The sequence below is a fragment of the Lissotriton vulgaris genome, chromosome 9 (genome assembly GCF_964263255.1).
Source record: "Lissotriton vulgaris chromosome 9, aLisVul1.2, whole genome shotgun sequence".
NCBI classification, from domain to species: domain Eukaryota; kingdom Metazoa; phylum Chordata; class Amphibia; order Caudata; family Salamandridae; genus Lissotriton; species Lissotriton vulgaris.
In genome coordinates this window covers 261,870,910-261,898,478 of record NC_141697.1, presented here as the reverse complement: position 1 = coordinate 261,898,478, position 27,569 = coordinate 261,870,910, and the positions used below count along the sequence as shown (strand labels likewise).

Below are 27,569 nucleotides of genomic sequence, written 5' to 3'. Positions count from 1 at the left end.
CCCTCTTTCTGTTCCGGAAGTTGTGTCTGTGCCAGTATCCAACATGGCCGTCGTTGAGCCCTGAGCGCACTCTGGGCTGGGAAATCGTCCCAAACTTGGCTTGGGGTCCGAAAGCGTGATAGTATAAGTGTCTGCTTGAAGCAGAAGGGACTCATCGCGCTTCATCAAAGGATTCAAGAGATGTGAACGAGCCAGTGCCCACAGTAAGCATGGCAACCTTGGCTTCTGACGTCCTCTACGTCATGTGCGTACGATACGTGTCGTGCGTTTCTGTACGTGCCGTGCGTGCTCTGGTCTCTGACTGCCGCCGCCATGGACGCATTTCGTTTGCTCCCTCTGTTGCTTATTTTCGTACCGGTGCAGCCTATATCATTTCACCTTCCGTCCAACGGGCGCAAGTGTCTGCGAGAGGAGATCCACCGGGACGTGCTAGTGACTGGGGAATACGAGGCAAGCGAACAGCCCGCGGTTAAGACCCACTTGAAGGTAAGATCCGATGGGGTGGAGTGTTCTAGGCTTACAGAGTTCACCAGACTCTCTGGAATGTGTATCCTAAATCGAGTGACAAGTTGTGAGCGACTGAACGCAACTGAACCCATGGTATAATGCTTCAGGAGGCCGAGAAAGCCTGAACTCACATACCTGATTATTATCAAATGCTTCCCTATCCTCCGTCCGTGCTAACAAACAGCTGGAGGGTCGAAGGGTTGGGATCAACGAGGGAAGAAGATAATAGGTTTCTTAATTTAAACCTTATGATAACACCGGACTTTCTGTCCTTGCAAAATTGACATTCTTTTCATAAATAACCATTCCAAGAATATATAAACCTTCTTTCAGACGTTTACTCATTAAGTTTCCAGTTCCCAATAAGTGTACACAACGACCAGTGTTCAGAAACTTTTCATACAATAAACAACCAACGTTTTTCATCTGATACAGGCTTTGTAAATGCTGTAATAGGTGAAAAATACATAGTATAAATTAACCTAGATGATGCGATCTCGCAGTAAAAAAAAATTGCTAACGATCCCACTCCAAATGAGTGATGTAGGAGAGAAACGCAGAAATTTGCGTGCTCGCGCAATTAGTATCTCGGTGCGAACCAATTATTTAATGGAAACAACCCAACACCACACTGATGTAGACCATATTTATAATTTGAGTGTCGAGCGATACCTTCTAATACCAGTGTATGCATGCAAAAAATGGGGAATCATAGGTAAAAGTGAGACGTCTTGTGTTAAGGCAAAATACCCCTTTCTCAATGTAGCTAGATCTTTGATAGTTCCTGTTTGAAATGTTCAATAATGGGAATCAAGGCTAAGAGCCCTAGAAATCAAATCCATTTAGAGGCTGCTCTGGTAAGTTTATAATGTGGTAAAAGCTAAGGATTCTGGGAAAAACGATAATATACGATTTACAGTAGACGTACGCAATATCTGATGGTAAGCCAGTCAAATGTGTATTTAATACAATAGTATTGCCACACTTGGCAGTTTGGGCTGGACTGTTCCCATGAGGCACAGGGCAGACTGATTTGCATATGGCCATGTCTGAACTGGGGTGGCGGAGTGAGCTAAAGAATGATGATGGATTAAACACAGATCAGTCAACTGGGGGTGAGTGCTTGCTATGTTCAACACTCCGTCCATCATCCCCTTTAGTTTTGCTTTGTTCGCCCTAAGTTGGCAGGTATGCACAGCCGTGGGTCTCTTGCACACTTTGCCATTGGATTCAAGCGGGCCTGGCTAATGACGGCTGATTTGCCAGAAACCGGTCCCAGGATGCTTGTTTTCAGTCCAGGGAAGACTTGGCTTGGCAGTTCGGGCTAGACTGTACCCATGAGGCACAGGGTCAGACTGATTTGCACATGGCTATGTCTGAACTGGGGTGGCGGAGTGAGCTAAAGAATGATGGATTAAACCCAGATCAGTTGACTGGGGGTGTATGCTTGCAACGTTCAACACTCCGGCTGTCATCCGCTTTGGTTTTGCTTTGTTCACACAAGTGTATACCCATCAAGGACCCAATCAATTAAGTATGTTTAGTCCAGTGTTGAACCAGCAATATGAGCCACGCAGTGTTGAGCCTGTAGGTAGAGGACCCCAAAATAATGTGGTCCCCAAACATAGTAGGAGGCATGGAATATTATTTGATGCCAGTCCGGGCACGGGTCGGGGGTACACGCGGGTGGACGGTGTCCACCCACTTTTTTTCAGAGGGTGAACACCATCCACCCTGCCAAGGGCAGAGTATGTTACATGTACAATAAATTATATACGTTTGTAAATGAATGTACAGGATGTGTTACATAAAACTGGTGGATTGAAAAGTGTAGAAGTCGCATATCTTCCATAGCTCACTGTGCTATTGTCCCCGCAATGCGCTCAAACGTACACATGATAGACCTGCTAAACATATATGTGAGTATGTGAGGGCTTTAGATCTGATGTTACTTCTTGTGATGCCACTTCTGTAAAGTCGTGGCTTGTGATGCCACTTTCTATGATGTCATTCCTGTGATGTCACACGCCATGTCACTTGCATACTGCCAAACTAGGTCAGCCCCGCCCCCCCCCCCCTCTGTTTTGTAGAACTTGTGCCCTGATGCCAGTAAAAGCAAACGCTTTGACATCAGTTTACAGGTCATTGTCTTATGGAAGCAGCAACCCCGCTCGACTTGCATTATGCTGACAGTTTGCATTTACTGAGCATTGCTCATATTTTTCATTGTAGCTTATCATGTCTCCACGTTGCCGGTCCACCACTGGATTGAACATACTTGGCTGATTACATCCTTGATGGACGTAATCGGCCATTGATTGGTTCCCACCGAGGTGTTAATTGTCCACACATGTATCATTTCTTTCTACCTTGTTGCTACATAATATTCTGTCCTGTCCTTCTATTTCACTCATTTTGAGTGGCGCTGCGGGCTAGTTTTTAGGTCTCGTAGCGATACAGTGCGTAAGCACTGTACTCGCCGAGATCTATTGTTAGTGACTCTGCTTCCCAGGAGACAGTGCCGGCCGCGCGCTTCTCTCAAAAGGCATCGGCGCAAGCCGCGCGCGAACGCGCTCGCCGTGTCTGTCTCCTAGGAAGCGCAGCATACATACACAGGCACACTTCCCCCTGCACGCATGCGCACACACAGGAGCGCACGCACACACATACAGAGACCCCCGTTTTGCCCGCACACACACACACGCTCCCCGTCACACACACACACGCTCGCGCACACAAGCGCCCCGTCCCACTTACCGCCAGTCCGGTGTTCTCCGCGGGGCTCCGCCCGAGGGAGAGCCCCGCGTCACTGTGAATTATGTCCGCCTTCCAGCACGTGGAAGATCCGGGGCCAATGGACTCCGAGAACGAGGCTGATGTCACAGCACCCCTCCCCGCCCCCTCCTCCGCCGCCGCCGTCCTGGAATTAAGGTTTGAGGGCAAATGAACCACTGTATTCCATTGTGTTTTCCCTTCAGAAATGAGCACAGAAAGACATTGTTTAGGTCGTTTCATCTGGTTTCATAATTACTGTTTAGAGTATTACGTATTCCCTTGAAAAGATGCGTGCGGTACTGTGCTTTTGCATATGAATATTTGGCGCCTCTTCAAAATGCACGGAACCTTTACATTTCAGGTTCAGTCCCGTGGCTCTCAGATTACATGGAGGAATAGCTCATCAAGTCCAGGTATTTTCCATTGCATGCTGGGAGGAATTGTAGTCCCTCCTGACGGACCCATAATACCAGAACTCCAGATCCCAGAATACAAAGGAAATGTCTGCATTGGATGAACTACACACTCATGGAAGGGAGAAAGGCAGAGCTCTGGTGTCGCTCTGCGCCCCAAACCCTTCCCAGCCTGGGACCTGGCAGAGCCACCCCCTTGTCTGCTTTTCACCTATCGATCCTGTCTGTGTGTTCAGAGTCCTCGTAATTAAATCGCTTTTCAAAATTAGGGTTATAACCTGGGGGGAGGCGGCGGGACAGGACATAGGTTAATAAAATGACACACAATATAAAATTAAATATGCCACTAGCCGTAAAAAGTGTAAAAAATAATAATTAAAAAACGCATCTTGCGACGTGCCGCTTTTTAATGATGGTTTTAGGCCCCAAGACGACATAACGGGGCGAGTGGCGCAGCTCCTGCATAATGAGGCGCGCTAAACTCAAAGGGCGTGGGGGAGGGGCGGGAATCTGACAGGCAGGGACCTGCCAATGGAAGGTAGGAGAAGGAGGGGGGCGGAGGGGAGTCAGATCTGTCCAATTAATTGAGGTTAGCCCCACAGGGCCCGTTAAAGGCAGTATCTGCGCACGTGACAACCCCTGGAAAACACATTTCGACCTATTCTAACCACATTCACAGCTGTTTGGGGTAAATCAAATGTGCAGCTTTCGTGGGGATTCTGTTCACCTCGCCACAGAGGGAATCAGATACCTCCCAGGGAGACTGCATCATGTCGGTTTCTAAATTATCAAGCCAGAGTTGAGATGTCATTATCCTGTCAGTACAACAAAGAGGAGTTGCTGTACTGTTCCTATGTGTAGCTAAGGGAAGACCTAACTGGCGTGACCAAAGGTGTAAGAGTAACACCCTAGGGCATCCATTTTGTTGGATGGATTTGCCTCACACACCCAGAAGGGTGTCATGCTTCATCATCGGCGGTTGCTCCTCGTCGGGGAGGCGGTGCAATCCCCGACGGGCTCACCTCAAAGAGGGGCTCTTTGGCGGAGATCTTTTATCCAACTGCCTTATGGTGAGGTGTGGGTGTGTGGGCAGGGTGGTGTGTGGTAGTGAAAAGGGATGTTAAAATGTAGCTAAGGGTACCGGAATTGACTTTATTCTGGGGGTCCCCTGGCTGCAATTAAAAACAGGGGGCTAGCTCACTAGGTGTCAACGAGTAAGGTCAGGTGACCCTAGATGGGGCTCAGCTCTCTGAGACCAAGGACAACAAGGCCAAGCATGAGAAAGGCAAGGGGCGGGGGCATATTGGCAAAGCATGGCACTGCAACCAAGCGGTTTCCATGTTGTTGTAAAGTACCGGAGCCTGTCCAGGGCCTTGAGCTTGCATGGTGTAGCAGCTAAAAACCTACAAATGTGCTCACTTGCTCTAACCGATGCCTACAGTTTGTTAGGGTGCCCCCACGTGGACTTTGTACTTATTGCAGCATTTTTACCTCCTCATGCTGCCCTGTAACCCCGGTACCGCATTGGCAGTGTTGAACTCTGCCGTCTATAAGAGGGCTGGCGACAATCATAGCACGTGTTCACACTCACTGGGCTGCCTGCGTTTAGCTCTGATAGCGAGTAACCCGCAGAGTGACTGGCTTTGTTGTGGCTCGTCACCAACTCCTCCATTCCACATCTGTGAAGGCTCGCCTCCTGTCCTCACTGTCCCCAGGTTCCCAACGCAGTCATCGGTTGAAAAGACCAGTTCTGAAGATAAAGAGGCTGACTGGGAGTGCGGGAGGCGGAGGCAGAAGAGAGCTGGAGCCAGCAGGCTGTCCGCGACGCTGCAGGTTGTGCTCGCTGGGTCTCTCTCTCGTTCTTTTTCCCGTCTCTCCATGGGACTTATGGACACATCGCCACATATCCAACCTCCCGAAGCAAAGATACACAAATTGGTACCGATTCTCATTTCCTCACATACGCCCACGTAATCTCTGTTGGCTCAGGTGCGCATCTGCAAGATTTTCCCCCTCATCCGCTGTGTTGTGTGAGGGTTCTGGATTGCCACTATGTAAGTGCGTGGAATATTTACACCCATTTACACTAACAAACACATACAACTGCGTACTTCACTTTCTACTCACAGAAACGCACACTTGCCCCCTCAAACAAAACACTCACACACTCTGATCACACCCTTAGTCTAATCTATGGCCACAGGCCAAGCACACTTATATACGTAGCACCACTGCCATGCACACAGGGACACCACCACTGCCATGCACACAGGGACACCACCACTGCCATGCACACAGGGACACCACCACTGCCATGCACACAGGGACACCACCACTGCCATACACACAGGGAAACCACCACTGCCATGCACACACGGACACCACCCCTCCCATACACACAGGGAAACCACCACTGCCATGCACACACGGACACCACCCCTCCCATGCACACACGGACACCACCCCTCCCATGCACACACGGACACCACCCCTCCCATGCACACACGGACACCACCCCTCCCATGCACACACGGACACCACCCCTCCCATGCACACACGGACACCACCCCTCCCATGCACACACGGACACCACCCCTCCCATGCACACACGGACACCACCACTGGCATGCACACACAGACACCACCATTGGCATGCACACACAGACACCACCACTGCCATGCACACACGGACACCAAAAAACAAAAATTATGCAAAGCATTGTCATTTACAATGCCAGTAACTCAAACTTAAATGCTGCGAGACCTATTGCATTGCAAATGCTTGTTAATAACTACAATGTAGCATCATTCATGTTCATTTATATTATGTATTTTACATCTATTATAACCGTGAACAACTCTATTAACCCCTTCGCTGCTGATGACGAGCTCAGCTCGTCATCAGCCACGGTGGTCGTGTGCGGATGACGAGCTGAGCTCGTCATGTAACGCGGATTTTTGTAAATTGCCGCACAGCGGAAAAATTACCGCCTCAGCAATGTGGTTGAAGGAGACTCTTATCTGCTGTTTATTATATGAGAACGTTCTGAACACTGAAAAGCTCTTTATGTACACTTACTGAGAATTGGAAGCCTAAAGAATAAGCTTCCGGAAGAAGACCAACCTATTTTCTAACTGGACATTTGTGCAAAGGAATGCCTGCTTTGTTATGACTGTTTGAGTGCTCCCGTGATATCCTATGGTTATATTTGGTTGTACTTCAAACCTGTATGTCTAGGAATTTCTAGAGCAAAGGTCAGAAGAGCAGAGGATGGGAGGTATAGGATACAACCTCCCTTTATTACAAATCTCACCTAAAGTGTCCTACACATGTATACCCTTCCCAGTAGAGGTTTTTAGGTCTCGAACCTGCCGACGCAGCGCAAAGCGCTGTCGCAAGCGAGATCTATTGTTGCTGACTTGCCTCGGAAGTGGGACAGGAGATGGGCACGCGCAGGGGCGATTGGAGCTGGTGCACACACACGTACTGTCACGCTGTGTGCATATCTCCTGTCCCACTTCTGAGGCAAGTCCTCGCAAGCCTCATGCAGCATTACTTTCACTTTCCCTTCCCCCCCCCCTGATCAGTAGCAGTACTTCTGGAGTTCTTTCCTCCAAGTCGTCTTTAAACCTGCGGCGGGGGTGGAAACTGATGCTTCGTATTCTCCATGTCCCCGAGCCTAGCTGGTGCGCAGGGTGGAAGAAAGGCGTCTGGGCTCGGCGGAGTGGTTATGGCAGTAATACAGGCGATGGTTCCTTGTAATCCAGCGCAAGAGCAGCTAGCAACTCTAATTCAGCTGCCATGTGTTTTTGCTTTGGGTGCTTTGGCGGCCCCCTCCCCGGGCCGCACAGGCTGTGCAGCACCCATCGGAGTACGGCGAAGTCTGCAGGCGCCGCCACTGGGCACCAGCTGTAGGCCACATCGATGTGCACGGTCACGGCGTGCCTACAACTCGCACATGGCGCTATTTCACTTTCCCTTGTTTTGGTTGCAGTTTTATTCAGTACAATCTCGACCCGCAGGTATTAGTGTTTTACATGAGCACTGGTTTCATTACAAACGGTAAAATTCATTTTTATTTACAGTTTTTACACAGCGCGATCTTGAGGCATAGGTATTGGAGTGCTTTACATGAGCACTGGTTTCATGACGCACGGTAACATTCATTTTTTAGTAGCATCTCAGCAGTAATCTGATCTGTCTCGCAGAAAGCACACAACTTCAGCTGAATTTTTTGACTCCACATCGCTAATCATCCTTTCTCCGTTACCACTCCCAAGCCTTTATCTATCAACATTTAGCGCTGCACCCTGGCATTCAGCTTGTCACAATTGAGTCAGTTCAGAAAATGTAATTTAACATGGACTGTTCTTTTCAAAGCACCTTCCTTCACTTTAACATTTCACTTCACTTTAACATTTCACTTCATTGATTTTTCAATCAGCATCAATAAATATGAGTGAGAATCTACATGGAAGAGGAAAGTAGAATAAACACGAATCTCTCACTATAGAGCTCTGAGCTACACTGATTTTACTGTGTACCGGGGCTGTGCTTCTACTCAAACTAAGAACGTTTTGACAGTTTCAGACCACAAATAACACCAAGCTTACAAACTGGGATACTAGACCCCACTCGTGATTAAGATCCAAATATCAGCATTAAAATACAATTTGGAAATGCAACCATCTGATTGGCAAACATCAGTTCTTCAAAAAAAGCATGTTCCGTTCTTCCACTGAAGAAAAATTTGTAGTTCCTAGAATCAAATTTGTGAGACTGGGCTCACTTTCCTTCTCTAATTTGGTCCAATCTTGTGGACCTCTCCCTGATTTGATGCGTAAAGAGAGACTGTACTCCAACTTTTGTAAACAATTAAAGACTTGGTTATTTAATCAATGATTCTAATCTAGGTTTCAGAGTTCCCTTCTGGGTCTGCGCTGGGAAACCCTCTTGGGTAGCTCTGCGCATTATAAAAATAGATTAATAATAATATAAATTCAAAGACAGAAGCAAAACTAAGACATTCCAGGCATGGCCCCTTCTCTGGAGGCAATCCCTGCTTTATCAACTCTATATGAGGCATTTCACAGAGCAAAACAAATCAAAAACCTATCAAACCACATGTATGTAGACATGAACCAGATGAATTACAGGATCACAGATCAATGCTGATGAAAATCTAACACTAAACTAGCAATGGCATAGCCAATAGGTCTCGCCTTTGGGACCTTAAGGGTTTTATAGTGATTATCGAAATATTGCCTCTGCACTCTGCTCGCTTACATGCTAGACAGAAAGCTGAGAAAATCAATGTTTATAAACCCACCCTGCTACTTTATTTCCTATATCATATATGCATGATTAATGAATTGCTGTAAAGATGCAATTGGAGAAATCATTACATTGAAAATAGCGTTGATGTATATACACAATTCTTTTACTCCCTAAGATCCTTTCTGACAATGAAAAATCTATGTAGTGATTTTAATTAACTATAGAAAACTGCACTTTTTTTAAAAATGATTGGTAGTGTCCAGTTTCTCTCCTGAATCTTTAAAAAGCTAGTGGCTGTTACCAATATCTGCTCTTGGGGTGTGGCAAATTTTTGCTGCTGCCTTTGAGAGGAAATTCTTGACCGGTACTTGCCTAGCATGCCCGTATCACAATGACGTTAATGCCTTTTCCACATAAATAAGATATGACAGCTAAAATGATTATTAACTATGTAGATTGTCGGAAGACATCAAAAATCCACGGCGGGCTAATTGTACTGCCGAAGAAAAGGAAGACAAGCATTTGCAATGCAATAGGTCTAGCATTTACTCAAGTTTTAGCTATTGACATTGCAAATAACTATGCTTTTTGTTTTCGTTTTTAAAACTTAAATAAAAGACATTGTCATTTACAATGGCAATAGCTTAAACTCTCATAAATGCAGGTCCTATTGCATTGCAAATGCTTGTTATATTTCTTTATAGTGGAGTTCTATCCTCATTCAGGACATTACTTGGTGTAGTTTGAAAGACTCTTGCACACCTTATTGATGTCATGCTTCATCATCGGATCTTATCTTGGTCCCTAAAGCCAGGATGGATTTAACCATATTTTGGGGAACACTTAAGACAATTTCTCCTGCCAGGGTCCTATACTAAAGATACCCAGACAGCACCTAATTCTGTCGAAGTAATGATCCTATGCTCTGTTGGTCGACTTGTTTCCGCCCCTATTCTACTTGGTCCAGGGCTACCGTTCTAAGCTTATGAATATCCATAGAGCGTGGAGTTTGATAACAAATATTGACCATGCCTTTAGTGCCATTAAATAGAATTGATACGGTCAGGACCCCTTGTGACCTTGTAACATTAGTGGACGAAAAAGTTTCCATGTAGTGGCAGTACAAAGAAGTCAGAAAGTGCAAGGTGCCGAGAGTAAGTGTATAGTAACTGATGGTTAAACGCCCTTGATGGTACTGTTTCGTGTGGGTAATAATGTGACTAATGGTGTTAAAATGTCTGCTCCTCCTAAAGCAATCCGGGCCTGTTCCATGCCTGAGAATTCCATAAAGTGAAAGTGCCATTTATAGACAAAGGCCTGCACACTTTTGATCAAACAGAAGGTACTTCACCCTTGTGGCCATGAAGTGTTAGGAAACGTTTATATGCAAAGTGTCAATGAAAGACATTCCAACAGTGCAGAGATACCAAGAAGGAGATTGAACTATAATAACTGCTTGTCAAATTCCCTTGGTAGTGCCGCTATCTGAATGTAGAGATCTAGTGACGTTCAAAGCAGCGCAAATATAAGCAGAGAGAACATTAATGATTTCATCTTTCAGGACGCATCCATAAATCCAGGGCTTCTTTATAAAGTCTGACGTAATGCTTAATAAAAGGAGTACAACGATATTGTCTTCAGGCTGGCAATGAAAAATTACATAAGAGCACAACAGATTTGCGCTAATAACTTCTTTTATCTTGTAATGTCCTGTTTTTTTCTCCTCGGCCTATACTTGTAACTGATGTAACTTTCGTAGCCTATGGATCCTAATGTAAAGCGCTCTGATACCGGGTCTAGCCAGCGCTATATAAAACTCTTCAAATAAATATATGTATTCCCAGCTGCATGCTACTGTTGTGGGCTCAGGTGGACCACTTGCTGATGTAGTTTCAGTGTTAAAGTTCCCATTGGGAATCTAATGCAAAGAAGTATTTTTATTTCCTGGTAAAGACTGACTAGAAATGGTTCAAATGCTGGGTAGGATTTGCTGCCCACTACCCCCGGGTTGGACCATATCTCTGGGCATCCTAAGGCGCTTGACATGTCAGCTATGTACTTCTACCAAGGTAGCTTTGATTATTCTGTTCATGAACAAAGCCCACACACAATTTTCAAATAGTTGCTCAGCTCTGGCTTGGACCAAATTGTGACCCATTATAAAAGCGGTCGTAGAGCTACGTACTGGTCAACAGAGTTAAGTCTTATCTCCTTTCTGAGAACATCTGTAGGGGTCACTGGCCCTTGGTGAAGAATCTTTGCAAAAAACGATTCTCAGATTCTGCTAAGATTGCAACTTTCTTGGTGCCTCAAAATTCAGCCCTGCATGTTGTGGCAGCTATTGCTTGCACTCGATAAGCCTCGACAGCAGGGCAATTCGCCTACACCCACAGTTGTTGTTAAAATCCTAATATTGCATTTGTGTACTGGTTAATGTTGCTTCGCTTTTTCGCAGGCTGGGTGGCCAAGACAATGCCACATCTAATTTTATTCCAAATAGTCTTAACATTCCACATTCTAGGGGAGTTCCGTAAATTCTAAATGCGTTCCTGGTCTTGGCTCTTCTGTTAGGGATCATGTATTTCGTGTTGAGCGTGCTGATCTAGAGATTTTTCATATTGCAGTAGGCCACAGATCCTTTGAGGAGTTTGTGCATGTCAGTTTTCTTTAAAGACAAGATGACCTCCTCGGCGAGCAGTAGAAATGCCATTTTTTTTGTCCACTGCAAACTGGCACATCAAGACTTAATGCCTGCTGACATTTCTTGGCACCACTGATGAAGATTTTAAATAGAGCTGGTGCCAGGCTGCAACTCAGCTTGACTTCAACATGAATGCCGATACTACCAGTTGTTTGGCCTCTATCTGACTGCTGCCCTCTTTCCAACATAAAGTGACTTCATTGCAGATGCCAGTTTTTCCAGACAGCCAATTGAGAATAGGTTCTGCCATAATAAGTGCAGGTCAGCAGTTTCAAAGGATTTTTGTTAGATCTATAAAGCCTTGATTTCTTTTAGATGGGCGTATTTTTAGAGCTGTGTTGAATTTGCACATTAACAGAACATAAATGTTTTATATTATGTTTGCAGTCATTTCGTTCCAGCGTCATAGTGCGCTACGGTTTCATCCAGGGACACCATGAGAGACCTCTATTGAACCTATTTCAAAAATTGGATGTTTTAAATATTGAAACTGTACAGACTATTCGTCTGACACCATGACGCTGGAATGAAATGACTAGCCTTGAGAAAGTTTTGGCTCAACTTGCCACATAGGGCGAAACACATGTCTGCTGTTCTCTTTCTATAATAACTCATTCTGTGAAAAGTTAAAAATGATTGAAATGAATTTAACCAAGTGGTGAATAAAAAGAACTATCCTCACTCGACCTGGATTACTGTGTATCTAAATAAGTAATTACCCTACTGGCCAGAATATACTATTTTGAAAGGAGGACCATATGCTCACATCCCCACTCTTAACTGTTATATTCAGTAGAAACTTTAATAAATATGAAAAAAACTTGCAGACACTCACCAAACATAAGTAAATACTTGCACAAAGCACGTACACAACAACCAAAAAATTATTACAATGAACACACAAGGATTTTTGTGAGTTTTCTATTTTTTTTATTTGTGGATCATAGTTAACCTAAAGCCCCAATTGATGTCCTTGGTAGTTCTAGTGTGCATACAAATACATATGCCTCAAGTGCTAAGGAACACAAACAAATGACCAACACAAAAATATATACAAAAAGAAGGAAAGTTGTTGGGTAACAGAAAAATCGTCAGAATGATTTATGATTTAAATAGTTCGCAGGAATTAGGCAAGTTTGTTTATTTATACTGTCGACAGCATTTCGACCTCAAATTGGATGTTGGGATCTCACCAGGACTGAAAAAATGATCATCGCTGCCCAGGCAAAGCATGCTTGGTAGCATGCTACCCAAGGAGGAGTATAATCACTAAAGAACCTGCTCTTTTTCCTTCCTTCAGTCTACGTCTGGACAGGCACGATCAATGGCATATTTTAAAGAAGCATGATTGTACAATGGTTGCTGACACTCAGTTTCTTAGGAACTGTGTGCTTTGGTAATTGTATTCCTCCTTGGGGAGCATGCTCCCCTTGCATGCCTTGCACGTTTTATTGAGCTCCCCTGTTCACTCCCACAGCACTTCGCTTGACACATCTTCGTGAGTAGCATGCCTTGCCCATTTCTTTAGGGCTCACTCCCACAGCTGTTAATTGGAATCTAACCCCCGCCACCTCCTCATTGTTTTTTTTTCTTTTTCACCCAGGATGTCCCTATATTGTCAGTCCTGATGAGACCCAACACGACTTGAGGGTCAAAACGCAGCCGACAGATTAAACCATGGGTACTCGCAAACATTTGGTCTGAGGCAAATGGGGGGCGTAAAATGGGTTTAGGGGAAGGGAAGAAGCATGCACAACTAGTGGCTGAACTCAATCGCACAACGTGGAACCAGAAGACCTGGGATGTGTCGATCCTGGGCAATTTCAATTTCCCTAATTCTTATTCATTATTACACAGAAGAGGACCTCGAAGTGCATAACTTAAGGATGCGTGCTGTACAAAACCTTATCCTGTGTTTGGATTTAATCACTAATGGTGGAGGGAGGAGGAGAGCATGCCGTTTCTAAATTTGTTTAAAAACTATCACTTAAAAAAAAATACTTCTGAATGCACCTCTACAGTCGGATTTACCAACGGTTCTGCAGGTTAATGAAATACACTTTTTGAATTAGAATTTTGAAGAGCCTATCATATTTGTACGCGTTTGCTGTATTTAAAGATGCAGATACTCCTAAAGTTGAGCTGCACAGTACACCCTAGTTACTTCCTTTCTTTAACTGTAAATAACCTTTAAATAAATGCTTGCTGTTTATTTAACGTTTTTTAGGTCGAGCCTCGCGGCAGGGTGCATGCGTTGCCCGCTCTGCGAGGCATACAGTCAGACCCCCCCAGGATATAGCGGCATGGATTTGCAAATTTAGCGGCACGGATATGGGAATTTACAGGCATTTTGGCTGCTCTTTATTTTACTCCTAATCATTCATTTTCAGCCTTAAATCAATGGAAACTGTTTTAGTAGAGTATTCCACTTTGAATAGGCAACCTGGAATATGAAACAGAGGAAGCAGCACACAGGTGAAAGCTGTTATCCCTGTAAAATGCAAATCTCCATTTGCTTTATTATAGGTTGGTAGCAGTTATCACACCTTTTGACACATTGCGGTACCAGTGTTTGGCACCACCCTTGACCCTTTTCTCGCCTGAGAGTTTGAGGGCAGCTCGACATCGCTTTCGTGGACAGGCCATGACCCGTTAAACAGGTCCGAGAAGGCCCACTGTGAGAAAAATAACTAACATTGTTAGTATGCAAACCTTTTGAAATCCTACCTCTGCCCATTTATTTTAAAGCTCGAAATGATTCTGGTTTCTTCTTCTCATATCCTAAAGCTAACTTCCTGATTTGCAGAAGGGAAGAATAAAAAATCCTCTCAAGTTTGCCTCACTTTGTAACAAGCTAAAACACAGAATTTAGCACACAATCCCTGGTAACCCCTAGTTTTACTGCAGAATAATTAAAGACACAGGTTATCTTTGCCCAGAAACGATATTTCTATTAAGCAGAGGTGAGTGAGCCAATAAATTAACCACAAGCCGAGCTAAGGGTCCGTCTTCTCTCGAAGAGTCCATGCACGAGCCAAGCCTTGAGAATGTTTGGCATGTAAAAATATATTCTCAATCAAATATAGTTTGTTTTGGGACAGCCTATAAAACCATATCAGTAAAATTAAAAAAATAAAATGCACACATGCTAGCTCTAGATAAATATGGCACTTAAAAGTTGACCTCTAATTTAATGTTATATAAATAAATTAAGATTATATTTTTAACATTGTGTCAAGGAAAGGGGAAATGAGTAGGTACAGGGGCACTCCTAATATTTTAAATGGGATTAATCCGGGTCTCTGCGATTAGTCAGAGGCACTGGCGATGGCCCACAGGTCTGCACCACACAGAGTTGCTATTTGCCCTTGTGCTTTATATGCCTTCAAGGCCGCTTGGATCAGGTCCTTTATTTATATTGGATCAGGATCCTGTAGAGTAGAGCGCGCTCCCGGTTTGCTGGGCGGTCAGATGTCTTGAGTAGATCAGATGCTGCCTCCACCTCACAGAAGTGTAATGACAGCAGGTGACCTGATTGAGGGGAGAAGAGTTAATGGGGAGTTGTTGATTTCGCAGGCACTTTTGTAAAAATCGCGGCATTTTTACAAAAGTGCTGATTTTTGCGGGAAACGACGAAATCCTGGAGGGATTGATACATTACAAAATTAATTTTATAGTCACAAACTCTGTATTTCTTACCCTAAATTCTTAGAGTAGGATTTCCAAGTCAAGCATGTTGCGTGAACTTGGTAATATGGAGAATGACGTAGATAGCTTTGGTATGGCTAGGTGTTCATGTGAGTGAATAAGTGTAGAAAAGTGTTATGGAGGAGATTAGGTTATGATGGTGTTACAGCATGTTAAGCACAGAAGGTCCAAGGAAACCATCTCGGGATTTACAGGTTTTGCATAGGTGACATCAGCGTTGAGTATTTAAGATAACGTGTACTGTCTATAAAAGTCAGGAACAATTTAATTAATATTGTATATAAGTGGAATTTAATTATTTATTGCATTGCAAAAAAAGATTGCAAGAGTAATGTTGGTCGCCTCAAATGGATAAGACTGTTGTGTCAAAGTAAAAGTACAAAGTGTAATGTAGCTGCTAAAATGTTTAAATATGCCAATAACCTAATAGTTCCATCAAACTTCTTGACAGAATGTGGGTAAAATTAGGTATTGAAGTTTTGGAACAGTTACAGATTAATTCTAATGATGGGCGGGGTCCCTTAGTTATGGATGTGGTCAATCATATTTCGTTGCCATCAATAGAGGGAGTAGGGACTGATCCCATTGAAAATGGAGTAAATGTAGGTATAGTAAGAAGCAGTGAGTAAAAGAGGAAAACTAGATGGGTGATGTCAGAATGAATTTGGGTAGAGGTGTCAAAGTTGAATTGAAGTTTGGATGTTAATCAGCTGTTATGGTGGGAACAAATAAGCATGGAACTAACAAAGGATAGCGGAGGTGGAGCCAAACAGGGAAGCAGGCAACTTAAGGAAACAATTTAAGGTAGCGAGTCATGGTGTGGTTATGAGAGAACATGAACAGAGGCAACACAAGTTGGGCATCTTCTGTCTTAGGAGGTGCATACATCATTATATCAACCAATTAAACACTCCTAGTGTGGGGATTTTGCTGGCAGTTCATTTTCTTTTACAAGTCATAGAGATAGTGTCTGACACTTTACCTTGAGGAGACCTCACTTTGGCAATGCAAAGACCGTGCACAGGTTCTTTTGCTTTATCATTACGAATTAGTAGGGCAGACAGGCCTCTAGGTGCTTGAAATTGTTGCAGGGACATGGCAGTAATCTTTGAAATTTGCAGATACCACACATGATGGTACTGCTCGCATATGAGTGGATTCCTTCTTAGAAGGATCAATCCTGTTTGATCTGTTCAGATTTCAAAAGACCTAAGGACTGAATACATGGTTGATATGAACTAACTTCATCTTCTAGCTTGCAAATATCACATCTCATGTCATACCCACACTCACTTTAAGAACACACAAGCACATTCCCACCATTAGAACATCTAATGCCTCCTACCTCATACACGTAGGACTTACTAGAACCCCCTCACAGAAGTGTAAGGACAGCAGGTGACCTGATTGAGGGGAGAAGAGTTAATGGGGAGTTGTTGATTTCGCAGGCACTTTTGTAAAAATTGCGGAATTTTTACAAAAGTGCTGATTTTGCGGCAAACCGCAAAATCCTGGACTGTCTGTACAGTAGCAGAGTATGCTGTGAAAGCCTCGCCTTCTCTCCGCCCATATTTGTGATTGCCTGGTGTCATTGTCTTTGGTAAATGCTGGCTTCCGATCGATAATGAGGCTTGTTAGTCCCTCTTTGTTACCTCCTTGTCATTTGATACCTACCATGAGGACTGGTTCTTTTACTTGTGGCATTACACAGTCTCCTTCATAAGTCTGTTAGCACTATTTTTTTTATTTGCAGTGCGGTCTGCTTTCACTTTTACGGCTGCGCTTTTTTATTTAATTAATTTACCACGCGGCCCGAAAGGGAGCTTTTCTACTCACTAATCTAACCAGCATTTGAAATGCAATAGGTCTTGCATTTACACGAGTTTGAGCTATTGACATTGCAAATAACAATGCCTTTTATTTTTGTTTTCATTTTTAAAACCTAAATAAGCATTGTCCTTTACAATGCCAATAGCTTAAACTTGCATAAATGCTAGACCTAATGCATTGCAAATGCTTGTTTTTTTAAGCAGCACAGCCCTTGCTTTTAATCACTTTATTTTAATTTCAAACGTTTTTATTGGTAGTTTCAAAATAAACAAACGAAAAAAGATGCTGAATACATACATTGAGTGCATAAAAGCCATAAGTAAATAGTTGAGGTACATGAGATTAAAATAGTGCCTATCATATTGGCAATTGGATGGGAGAAAATAAACAAAATCATTCAGGAACGTAACATAAGATAGCAAAACATAATGAAGAAAATCATAGAAATGAATATACATTACATGACAGTGGGAACAATAATATCAGTGGGTTGGTCCACAGGTTGTTGGAATTTGTCTAAAGTTTAGTTAACCGGTTGGGTAGAACGAGGAGCATGGGCAAAACTAAAGTGAAGAGAAGGCGACCAGAGTCGAGGGTGGATGTTGGTGATTCAAAGTGGTTTGTGGGCACTAAAATAGTTGTCAAGAGCATCCCACTATCGTCTCCGAGGTGGTCGCCATGGTGAGTGTTGAAGTGATATATTGTCAGCACCTCTAAGGTTGATTATCCAATTTAACCAGCAGGTAAAGGAGGATTTACGGGAATCTTTCCAGTTATTGAGAACACCTTTCACTGCAGCCATGAGGAGTAAATCTAATAAGGCCTTATCATTGTCGTTAAGGGACGTGGCTTTGAGGAAACCAAAGACTAGGTAGGACATTTCTCTGGGGAGAGAAAGAGAAGATCCTTTTGAGAAACTCGAAGACTCTATCCCAAAAGGGGACCACGCACTCGCAATGGAGTATGAGGTGTTCAAGATCACCGTCAACACTTTTGCAGTTCCAACAGGATGCATCCTCTCTGTTGTTGTGAGCAAAAAGACTTTCTGGTGTCCAGAAGGCTGTATGGAGTAGCCAGAATTTTGTTAGGGAAAGAGTAGGGCTGATTTTGTGTCGCAAGGTGGATTCCCAGGTTTTGGCCCAGTCTACGTCAGATATAGGGAAAGAGGAGTGTGATTCCCAGAATTGTATGATTTGTTTATTAAGATTGGAATGTTGAGGGCGTATGAGCTTATAAATCCAGGACACCTGGTGGCCTATTCTGTTTGATCTAGAGAAGTAGGACGGGAGAGAGGGAGGGCTAGCAGAGAATTGTGCTTTAGTGATCGCCGCTTTTACCTTCAGGAAGTTATAAAATTAAATTGGGGCAAGGTTTTATTTGGATTGGAGTTCCTTGAAGGAGAGGGGGTATGAACCCTTGAATAGTTGGTGAGGGAAAAAAATACCCTTTTTAATCCATGTATCATTTTGTAATGGTTTGCCGTTGTACAGCACGGAATGGTTATGCCAGATCGAATCCCACAAGGACGTCGGATACTGGCATCTAAGAGTTTATCTACTTTTAACAGGGCGATTTTTGTGTTCTGGAAGATCGATTTTGAGCAAGAGGTTGTGTTCATATTTGCTGATAAAACCGCCACTGGGGCAATCTTTCCAAAAAGGTCCTTTCTATCTAGCCAAACGGGGCTGTAGGCGGCAGGAGGTGACAGCCAGTAATAGCCCTGCTTGGCGAGAAAAGCAGGTTGGTACAGTTTGAAATCCGCTAAATTGACCCCTCCAAGAGATTTGTCCAGAGGGAGTTTCTTTATGCTAATTCTTGCTCTTTTACCTTTCCAGAGAAATTTGGTGAGTAAGGCATCTAGTTTGTGGTGAAAGTCCGGGGATAAAGTAAAGGGCAACATTGTGATGAGGTAATCCACTAGAGGGGAGATCATCATTTTGATGGTCTTGACTCTCCCCCACCAAGTTAGGAACCGAGGAGACCATCCATCAATTGCGATTTAATTTTCTCTAAGGTGGTTTTTTTGTTGCGCTGGAGGGTTTCAAGAAGGGTAGTACCAAATTCAATTCCGAGGTATTTAATGAAACCGGTCTTCCAGGACAGGCCAAAGTTTCGCAGCATGTCTCTGGTAACGTATATGTTCAAGGGTTTAACCTCTGATTTATCTCGGTTCAATTTGTAGCCGGAGTGGAGGGAATAATTATCTATGGTCGACATGAGAGCCTCGATGGAGGATTCGGGGTGTTCTGTAACCACCAGGATGTCATCCGCGTATGCGGCCAGTTTTATTTGTGACTCACCAAACTCCATGCCCATGATATCGTCCTTTCATTTGATATCCACGATGAGGGGTTCGAGGGCCAGGAGAAATAAAGCTGGTGAAAGAGGGCAGCCCTGCCTGGTTCCTTGTTCTAAGCAAAATGGATCTGACAGGGAGCCATTTATGGTGATTCTGGCGGATGGGAGGAGTAAAGTGCCATTCCCATATCAATATAGGGCTTCCCCAGGTTAAAAGATTGCATACATTGTTTTAACAAGCATTTACAATGCAATGGTTTCGCCTTTGCAAAAGTTAGAGCTATTGGCATTGCTCATGACATTATTTTTATTTATGTTTTTTTTAAAAACATAAATAAATGGCATTGTCATTTACAATGCCAATAGCAGGGCAGGAGAGCAAGCACAAGTGGACAGCTGACTCTTAACACCAACACATATATACTGACAGCAACAGGGGGCCCTCGCTGACTACAGACACACAGATCCGGCTCCCAATGGCTAGCCTCCATTTATGAAGCTAGCCAATGGGAGCCGGGGGACGTTCCTGAAGCCAATATATGTAAACAATAGATTTTGCCTGCGCGAACTGCTTGCGCAGATTGCCAGGTCGAAACCTAACCATGAAGTGCACAAGTTTCTCAACCTAATATAAACTTATGTTCACTTGTACTTAAGTGGTTGTCTATTTACTTACTTATGTACTATTGCTCAACCTCCTCTGATGTGTCTTTAATACGTACCCTTTGTCCTGAATTTCGACCTCCTGTCCTGAATTTCTGTCCTGAATTTTTACACTCACAGTCCTGAATTTGTACCCATGCCAGTTGGTCACCCTAACCGGAGCTCCGCTGCACAGGCTTTAACATCCGTATGTAGTCGCCCAAGGGGGTTCCTGCTGGGCGAGACTTTGCCAGGGTCGCCCTACCCCCGGACCTCCGCTGCTGATTTTCTGCTGGCTGAGCCCTGGTCTGTGGACATCGTCTAGATGGGCCACCCTGCCTACGGTCCCTGCGGCCGGCACGACCTAGGCGAGCCCGGGGCTTACCTCCGCCCACAGGGCCGCAAAACACGGCGCTGAAACACTAGCCCGGCGGAGACGGGCTATGGCCGCACCCTCTGTTGCTGCCTACCTGGACGCTGGCTGGTGACTGGCGAGGCGCGGATGGGACTCCGTGACGTCGCCTGCCAGCCTCCAGCACATGTGTCCCCGGATCGACTGCTGCGGTGGGAGGTGGTGGATCGCAGGCTAGGCCGCTGCCCAGACTGCCCATGGTGCAGTTGAGTTAACGACGCGATTGCGGTAGACAGGCTCCTGCAAGTGAAAGACACCTGTGCATGTAAGACCTGCCGCTGAGTGCTTGATAATCGGCGGGCGGCTGGGTGAGACCTCGCTGCATGGCACCCCCCCGGACTGGCTGGGATTTGGAGCGGTTGTGGGCGGATGGCAGATGCGGCCGCCGCATAGACTGACTACGCTGCTGTTGTTGCTGCGGCGGGATTGGGGTGAGGGAGTCCCCTGCAAATAGAGGGTAACCCTAGCTGCACGCCCTGTTGCCGCCGCGACGACAGTCCACCGCTGAGTGACGGGGCACGGCTGGGACAACACCCGCACACACACACTGCCTGAATATACCATTCGGTCCCACTGCTCGCCCTCACTACACTGAACTGCTCAGGGATGCTGTTTTTTTAAGATGATGAAACGATTCCTGCACTGCCACGAAAGTACCATCTGTAATGTGTGGGCATCAAATTCAAAATAGCACATGTGTGGGGTTGCTCGTCGCGGCGCGTGGAGCACAGTGTTGAAGAAGCGACACCCTTGAAACGTGTTACCGGTTCCCCTTGAAATAACTCTTAGTATGTGTATAGAAGCAATGCAGCCAGGGCTCCTGTGAGGCTAGAAATATTGCACACAGCACTCCTGTGAGAGGGAAGGCAACGGGAGCAGCACTAGTTGAAATGATACAGGTAATGCTGCTGTGAATGTAGCGATTAAATCAACATCTTTGGCCCCCACTTAAGTTTAATCTTTGTGGCACTGGTTCACGTTGACAGCCACTGGGCAATTTCGCTACCCAAATTGCAGATGTCACCACTGCCCTTACAACAGGATTCACTGAGCTGGGCCCCAACGGTGTAGCAGCCTGCAGCAGGACATAGGTCCCATCCTGATGAGCCGCTGGCCCCTCTGATGCCACTTGTAATACTGCCAGTTGCGGTGCGGACATGTTGAGGTGTGCCTATGGATGGATACTGTGAAGTGCACTGATGTCATCCCTTGAGTGAGCTGAGTGGCGCCACACGGGAGAAGATCGAACCTGCCCCGCTCAACAGCTGACAGCACTGGCACTTGCGATCCCCTTGGGCCGGCATCCGCCATCTTGTCGCACGGCACCCCCCAGCTTCTAATGGAGAAGAGGTGCATATTGGCACCCTGGCAAGCACTAGACTATTGGCGCAGGCGAGGTTCTGTTTCGGCATGCCGCACTTGAATATCCCCGTGAGGATTGTTTGAATGGTCACTGAAGGCAGGTCCTGCTGACACCCGCCGGGGGGGGGGGGGTTGGGGGTCGCGCCGCTGGGGCAGACCGTGCCTGGCCCTCCACTGAGGAATGGACATGAACCAGTACCACATGGCTGTGAGGTGCGGATAGCGTGAAGCGTATGCAACTTCGGCCCACCAACTCTGACTCGGGAGGCTACCTCCGTTGGCGGGGGGGGTGGGAACGGACCGCGGGGGGGGGGGCGGGAACGGACAGCGGGAGATGAGGAGAGGGCTCTGGGCGATGGTCTCTGCTAGACCTATTAAAGGTGCCTCTTACCGCGGTGACACTTCTTTCTCACAGCATAGATGTACCCCCTCCTCTCAGTGAAAGGTGCTGCTACAAGTCCAAGGGAGCGAGCTGACCCCTGGTGCTGCGAGTGCGACAAGCAGAGGATTGCTTCTAGGACTGGATCATCACGGGGTCTTTCAAAGCTGGATCATGACTGCCCTCCCAGCCTTGAAAGCAGCCCCCAGGTCTCCAGCACTCTGGGAATGGCACAGTGCCTGGATGGACAGTCCAGCTCTGAGCCCATGGCCGATTTCATGATATTTCATCATCAGTCCAGGTGCACTTAAGGGCAGGAGAGGTTTTATAGCAGCAGCAGGAATAAAGGGGAAAGGAAGGCATGAAGACAAAGAATGCTCTTAGTAAGGTTTCCCGCCGTCGCCTTCACTGCAGCGCATTGGGTTTAAATCTATTTCATGCGGGCAGGGACTAAACAGCTCCCTGAAGCCACTAGCTGCAGGCGACCGCGACCCTTCAGGGGTCCCCCGCCCCACTCCGCCTATCAATATATGTGGCACATGGGTCCGTCACGGGCCCCTAACACATTTTGCATGGAGGCCCATCATTTTGCATTACGCCACTGATGACGGGGACAAACTCCATTCCTGTACACAGACTTTGTGCATTCCCAACGCGGAGCAAAAGACAGGTAATCCTGTAAAGATTATACGCTTCCCCCGTCTCCACAATTTCATTCACCCTTCCAGGTGTGGGCAGCTGATAGGAGGCCGAGCCTCAGATTCAATATTCCCGCCAGGATCCGCACATGGATGGCCGAGATAAGGACTAATGCCGTGCCGCCAGACGCCGCACTTGGCGCGAGCCGGTATCCCACGCGCCATCAGCGACCCAGCGCCCAACGACATCTGAAACCTTGTTTACTTCCCCCGCCGCCCTCCGGAACAAGGTCTTACAACTACAGACGGCCGTTTGAAGTGTTAACTTTGCTTTCCAATTCTGCGTGTTATTTTTAGAGGATCTCAGAATAAAGATAAGTGCCCTACTTTCTCCCTCTGAAGATCATATCTCGCGTTCTCGCCCAAGCAGGAGCAAGTCTGACGGGTAGCCTTTAGGCATGAGAGAAACCCAAGCCGCCTCTGAAGGTTATTCGAAAAGATTGCGCTTCAGCGACCAGATTGCAGTTCAGTCCCGAGTCCTTTCACTGCCAGCAAATAAACGCTCTTTTTCGAATCCGTCAAAAAATAAGGTGAATCGCACATATTAACCAGTAAATACATCGCACTGAGCAGCGTTAAGTGGGATGAAAAAACTGGGGGGTCTCTCAAGGGGGCATGGCCAATGTCTTTTTGTGCAACCCTCCTATTTACCTCTTTCTTCTTCTGGTGGTCAACTTGCCTCGAGGCACAAGAATCGAGGTCGTGCACTCTAAATCATAAATTAAAGGCAGTCTCTTCCTCTTGTGATCTGGGCTGTAGCGAGAGCTCTCTGTAAACACCCGCTCCATTGTCTAGGTATTTATAACGAGAAGAGCGACACTAAAAGAAGTTAGGCTCAGGACAACACGGGGGAGCCTCGCAGGGCTTCGGATATCGAGGGAGCCTTGCAGGCTCAGAGGAGTGACACCCTGCCACACGGAGCCTTCCCTAGCCCATTTGACTTACCGGGCACTCTGGCGGGGGCTCCTTGCGGGGGTCGCATTGCTCCTTCTCTCCGGACTTGCTTTGAGGGACGGCCGGACTCCAGATACCTCCGGGCGCGCGCGGGGACACCTCTCAGGTCGGGCCAATCTCTGCCCGGCCCAGGAATGACGCGGGGGAGTCCCGGCGGCCGAGGACCAATCGCCGGGCTGAGGGGGAGAGCTGACGACGGCCGGCCGGGGCAGAAGGTTACTCCTCAGCAGATACGAAGCCAGCTCTTCCGCGGCTGCTTCCACCAGCGGCTCAGGAGCCCAGGCAGAGCTTCGGCTCACTCCCGGGCAGGGGGCGTGAGGGGGGAGGGGGGCGGGAGAGAACACGAACGGCGGGAGGGAGGCCTACGAGGACAGGGGGGGGGGCGGGAGAGGAACGGACGGCGGGAGGGAGCGGGAGGGGGCGGGAGAGGACACAGGGGGCGTGAGGGGGGCGGGAGAGAACACGAACGGCGGGAGGGAGGCGGGAAACGTGCCGGGGAAAAACATGCCCAGGACAGCAGCAATCACGGCCGGGCCGGACCAGACTCGGGGGCGTTCCCGGCGTCGCGTGACGTCGGCAAAAGCCAAAGAATCTCGGGAACGCCCCCGTGTCTGGTCCGGCATTGATGGACAGGCCCCTCGTCCAATGGCTAGGCTCCATTTATGGAGCTAGCCAATGGGACGGGGGGCGTGTTCCATAGTGCCTTACTGTACTCAATAGATTTCTCTGGAGGAGGAGCCTAACGGCTCCGCCCCCCAGCGAAACCTAAAAAGGGCCACGACACCCTGTTGAACGCTTTTTCCGCGTCCAGGGTGATGGCAACGGAGGGAGAAGCTGTTATTTTTGCTTTTTCTAGAACATGACAAAGTAATCTTGTGTTATCGTTGGACATGCGGTGTTTAAGAAATCCCACTTGGGAGTTGCGAATTAGTTTAGGGAGGATTGCATTGAGTCTGTTAGCTAGAGTTTTTGCATATATCCTACAGTCTAGATTTATGAGCGAGATTGGGCCGTAGTTTTTTGTTAAGAGGGTCTTTACCCTCTTTTGGGATGACAATTATGGTGGCCTCACTCATTGATTTGGAGACGCCACCTTTTACGGAAAAGGACTGAAACAGTTTTAGTAGGACAGTGTTGAGAACATTTTAACTCTTCATGGAAGCTGGCCGAGAAGCCATCAGGCCCGGAGCTTTTTTTCTCTTAGGGATTTGATGGAGGAAGAGAGTTCCTTGTCCGTGAAGGGGGATCTTAATTTGGAGCTGTCGTCGTCAAAAAGTCTAGGGAGGTTTAATGAATTTAGGTAATTGGTACATGCCTCCGGGTCGAAAGTCATCTTGTTCTTGTAAAGGTCTTCGTAAAAGGACTGGAAAGTGTCTAGGGTTTTGTTTTGTTCGGTATGGATGTTGCTGGCGGTGTCCTTTATTGAAGCTATGCTAAATTGTTTTTGTTTATGTTTGAGATAAGAAGCAAGCCATTTCCCTGCTTTGTTACCCTCGCATAATTTCAGAGCTTTGAACTTATTTATCCATACTCCAGTGCGTTTGCTCATAATTGCGTTATATTCGTATTTCTTTTTAGTGAGTAGGTCTATGGTGGAATTATTGTTTGTCAGCCGAATGGGAGATTTCCAGTGCTTTGATGTCCTTCTCCAGTGTATCTAGTTCTGCATTCAATTTTTTGTTTGTCTGTGCTCGGATGCCTATAATGACACCCCTAATTGTGGCTTTAAGTGCATCCCACACCACAGAGATGTCCGAGCCTGGTATATCATTCAATGTAATGTAATGTAATCACATATGGCGTTTTCTATGCGTTTTTTGTTTTCTGGGTTTGACAGGATGTCCTCAATAAAACGCCAACGTTTCGGGGGTAGGATAGATCGCGAACCTGCGAGTTTATTATTGATGCAGGAATGGTCCGAGACCAGCTTGGGAGCTATGTCCGTTTCTTCTATAAGGTGTGTAAAAGGGCTGGAGATTAGTATAATCAATTCCTGAGTAAGAATTATGGGGAGCCGAATAGAATGTGTAATCTCTCCTGTCGGGGTGTTGAAGGCGCCAGGAGTCGCGCAAGTTAAACTTAGAACAGAGGAGGTTGAGTATATCATGGGATCGTGTGGGGTGATATACGCATTTGGATTGGCGATCTAGAAGGGGGTCTAGAGGGAGTTGAAGTCCCCACCAAGTATCAAGAGCTCATCATGGGGAATACCCTCAATGGCTGGTGAGACAGATTCCCAGAACTCGGGATCGTCAGAATTCGGCCCGTTTGTTTACCACGTGCATGGGGTCTTCATCTCTCAATAGGTGTGTAACCAACAGTCTGCAATCCTTGTCTTGAGTGTGTGAGAGCATGGAAATGTTTGATTTTTTTTTTTTTTTTTTTTAACTAGGGTGATCACCCCCCTCTTTTTGTGGACGGCTGGGGAACAAAGGGTGTACGAGATCCAATGATGTTTAATGAATTCAGTGTCTTCTTTTGACAGTTTTGTCTCCTGAAGTAGGATGATGTCCCCCTTGGATTTTGCCAAATAATCAAAGACTTTCCTACGTTTTACTTGGTGATTAAGACCCTTGACGTTTAAGGAAACTATATTAAGGCTATCTGCCAATGTTTTGACCTGAGTCATCTAAACGGAGGATTTCGCAGGGAAAGTGGCCAGCTTATAATGAGTGCTGCTGTGTAAACGTTGGGATCAATGTAGAACGCAGAAGACATCTGCTACAAGACTGTGGACCATTAGCTGAAAGGACCGAACCATGATAAAGAGACTGTGGTGACCGTAATAGGGACAGCATAATGAATAAGACACGTACGATACTACTTTTGAGAACTGGGCAGCAACAAACAGAGGAGAAAATAGAAACAATAAGGATACTACCAATCTTTCATTGCCCTTGCCCCCCACCATCCCTTCCATCCCTCTCTTCCCACCCCCTCCCACCAAAAAACTCGAATTCAGGAGCTGTGATGGCAGTACCGTCTAAAGGCAACACAGAAAAATACAGAGAGTAATGTCTCAACAGGAGAAACGTACTTACTAGTTGATCTAATTTCAAATGTGTTCTAACTTATGGTGAAACATATGTGACTCTAGCATAGGGCTAAGCTGTAAGCGCAATTTAAGCACATTTTAGAACACTGAATACAGTACAATAGTGATCACATAGGTGGCCTACGACAGTATTTGAACTTGTTGAGCGAGCTAACTATCTAAGACTACAGAACCTTGACAGAACCAGCAAACTGCCCCTATAGTGGGCCAATCACGGCCTAGCGTGTAACGTCCTTACATCACAGCATGACGCGTAACCAATTTATAACCTCTGGTCAACATGCGGCATGTGGCCACCTAGACTATTTGGCAACTTCTTGTAGGAACTGGTAACATCTTGTGGCTAAAGAATAACATAAAAGTCAGTCTGACACTCTAACCCGAGAAGTTTTAGAAGTATTAGAAAACTGAGATACCAGTGGAACCCAAAGGTTCAGCTGATCAGCAGTTCAGTACAACCGTTCAGTTCAGCGGGTAGTGGCGTCATGAGTGTCCGTTTTTCGCTTGTTGGAAGAGCCGCTAGATAGGTCCATGGTCTGTGGAGGTGGTTCTTCTAT

The 27,569-nt window shown here is 46.1% G+C and overlaps 1 protein-coding gene across 1 annotated transcript in view; it reads left to right on the top strand.

Moving 5' to 3' along the window:
* Positions 1 to 255: 255 nt before the first annotated feature.
* TMED10 (transmembrane p24 trafficking protein 10) overlaps positions 256 to 27,569 on the top strand; it is a 73,648-nt gene continuing 46,334 nt past the window's right edge. The window contains exon 1 of the mRNA XM_086937512.1: positions 256 to 486. Coding sequence (XP_086793638.1) covers positions 313 to 486 — 174 coding nt within the window. The 5' untranslated portion in view covers positions 256 to 312. The remainder of the gene's footprint in view (positions 487 to 27,569) is intronic.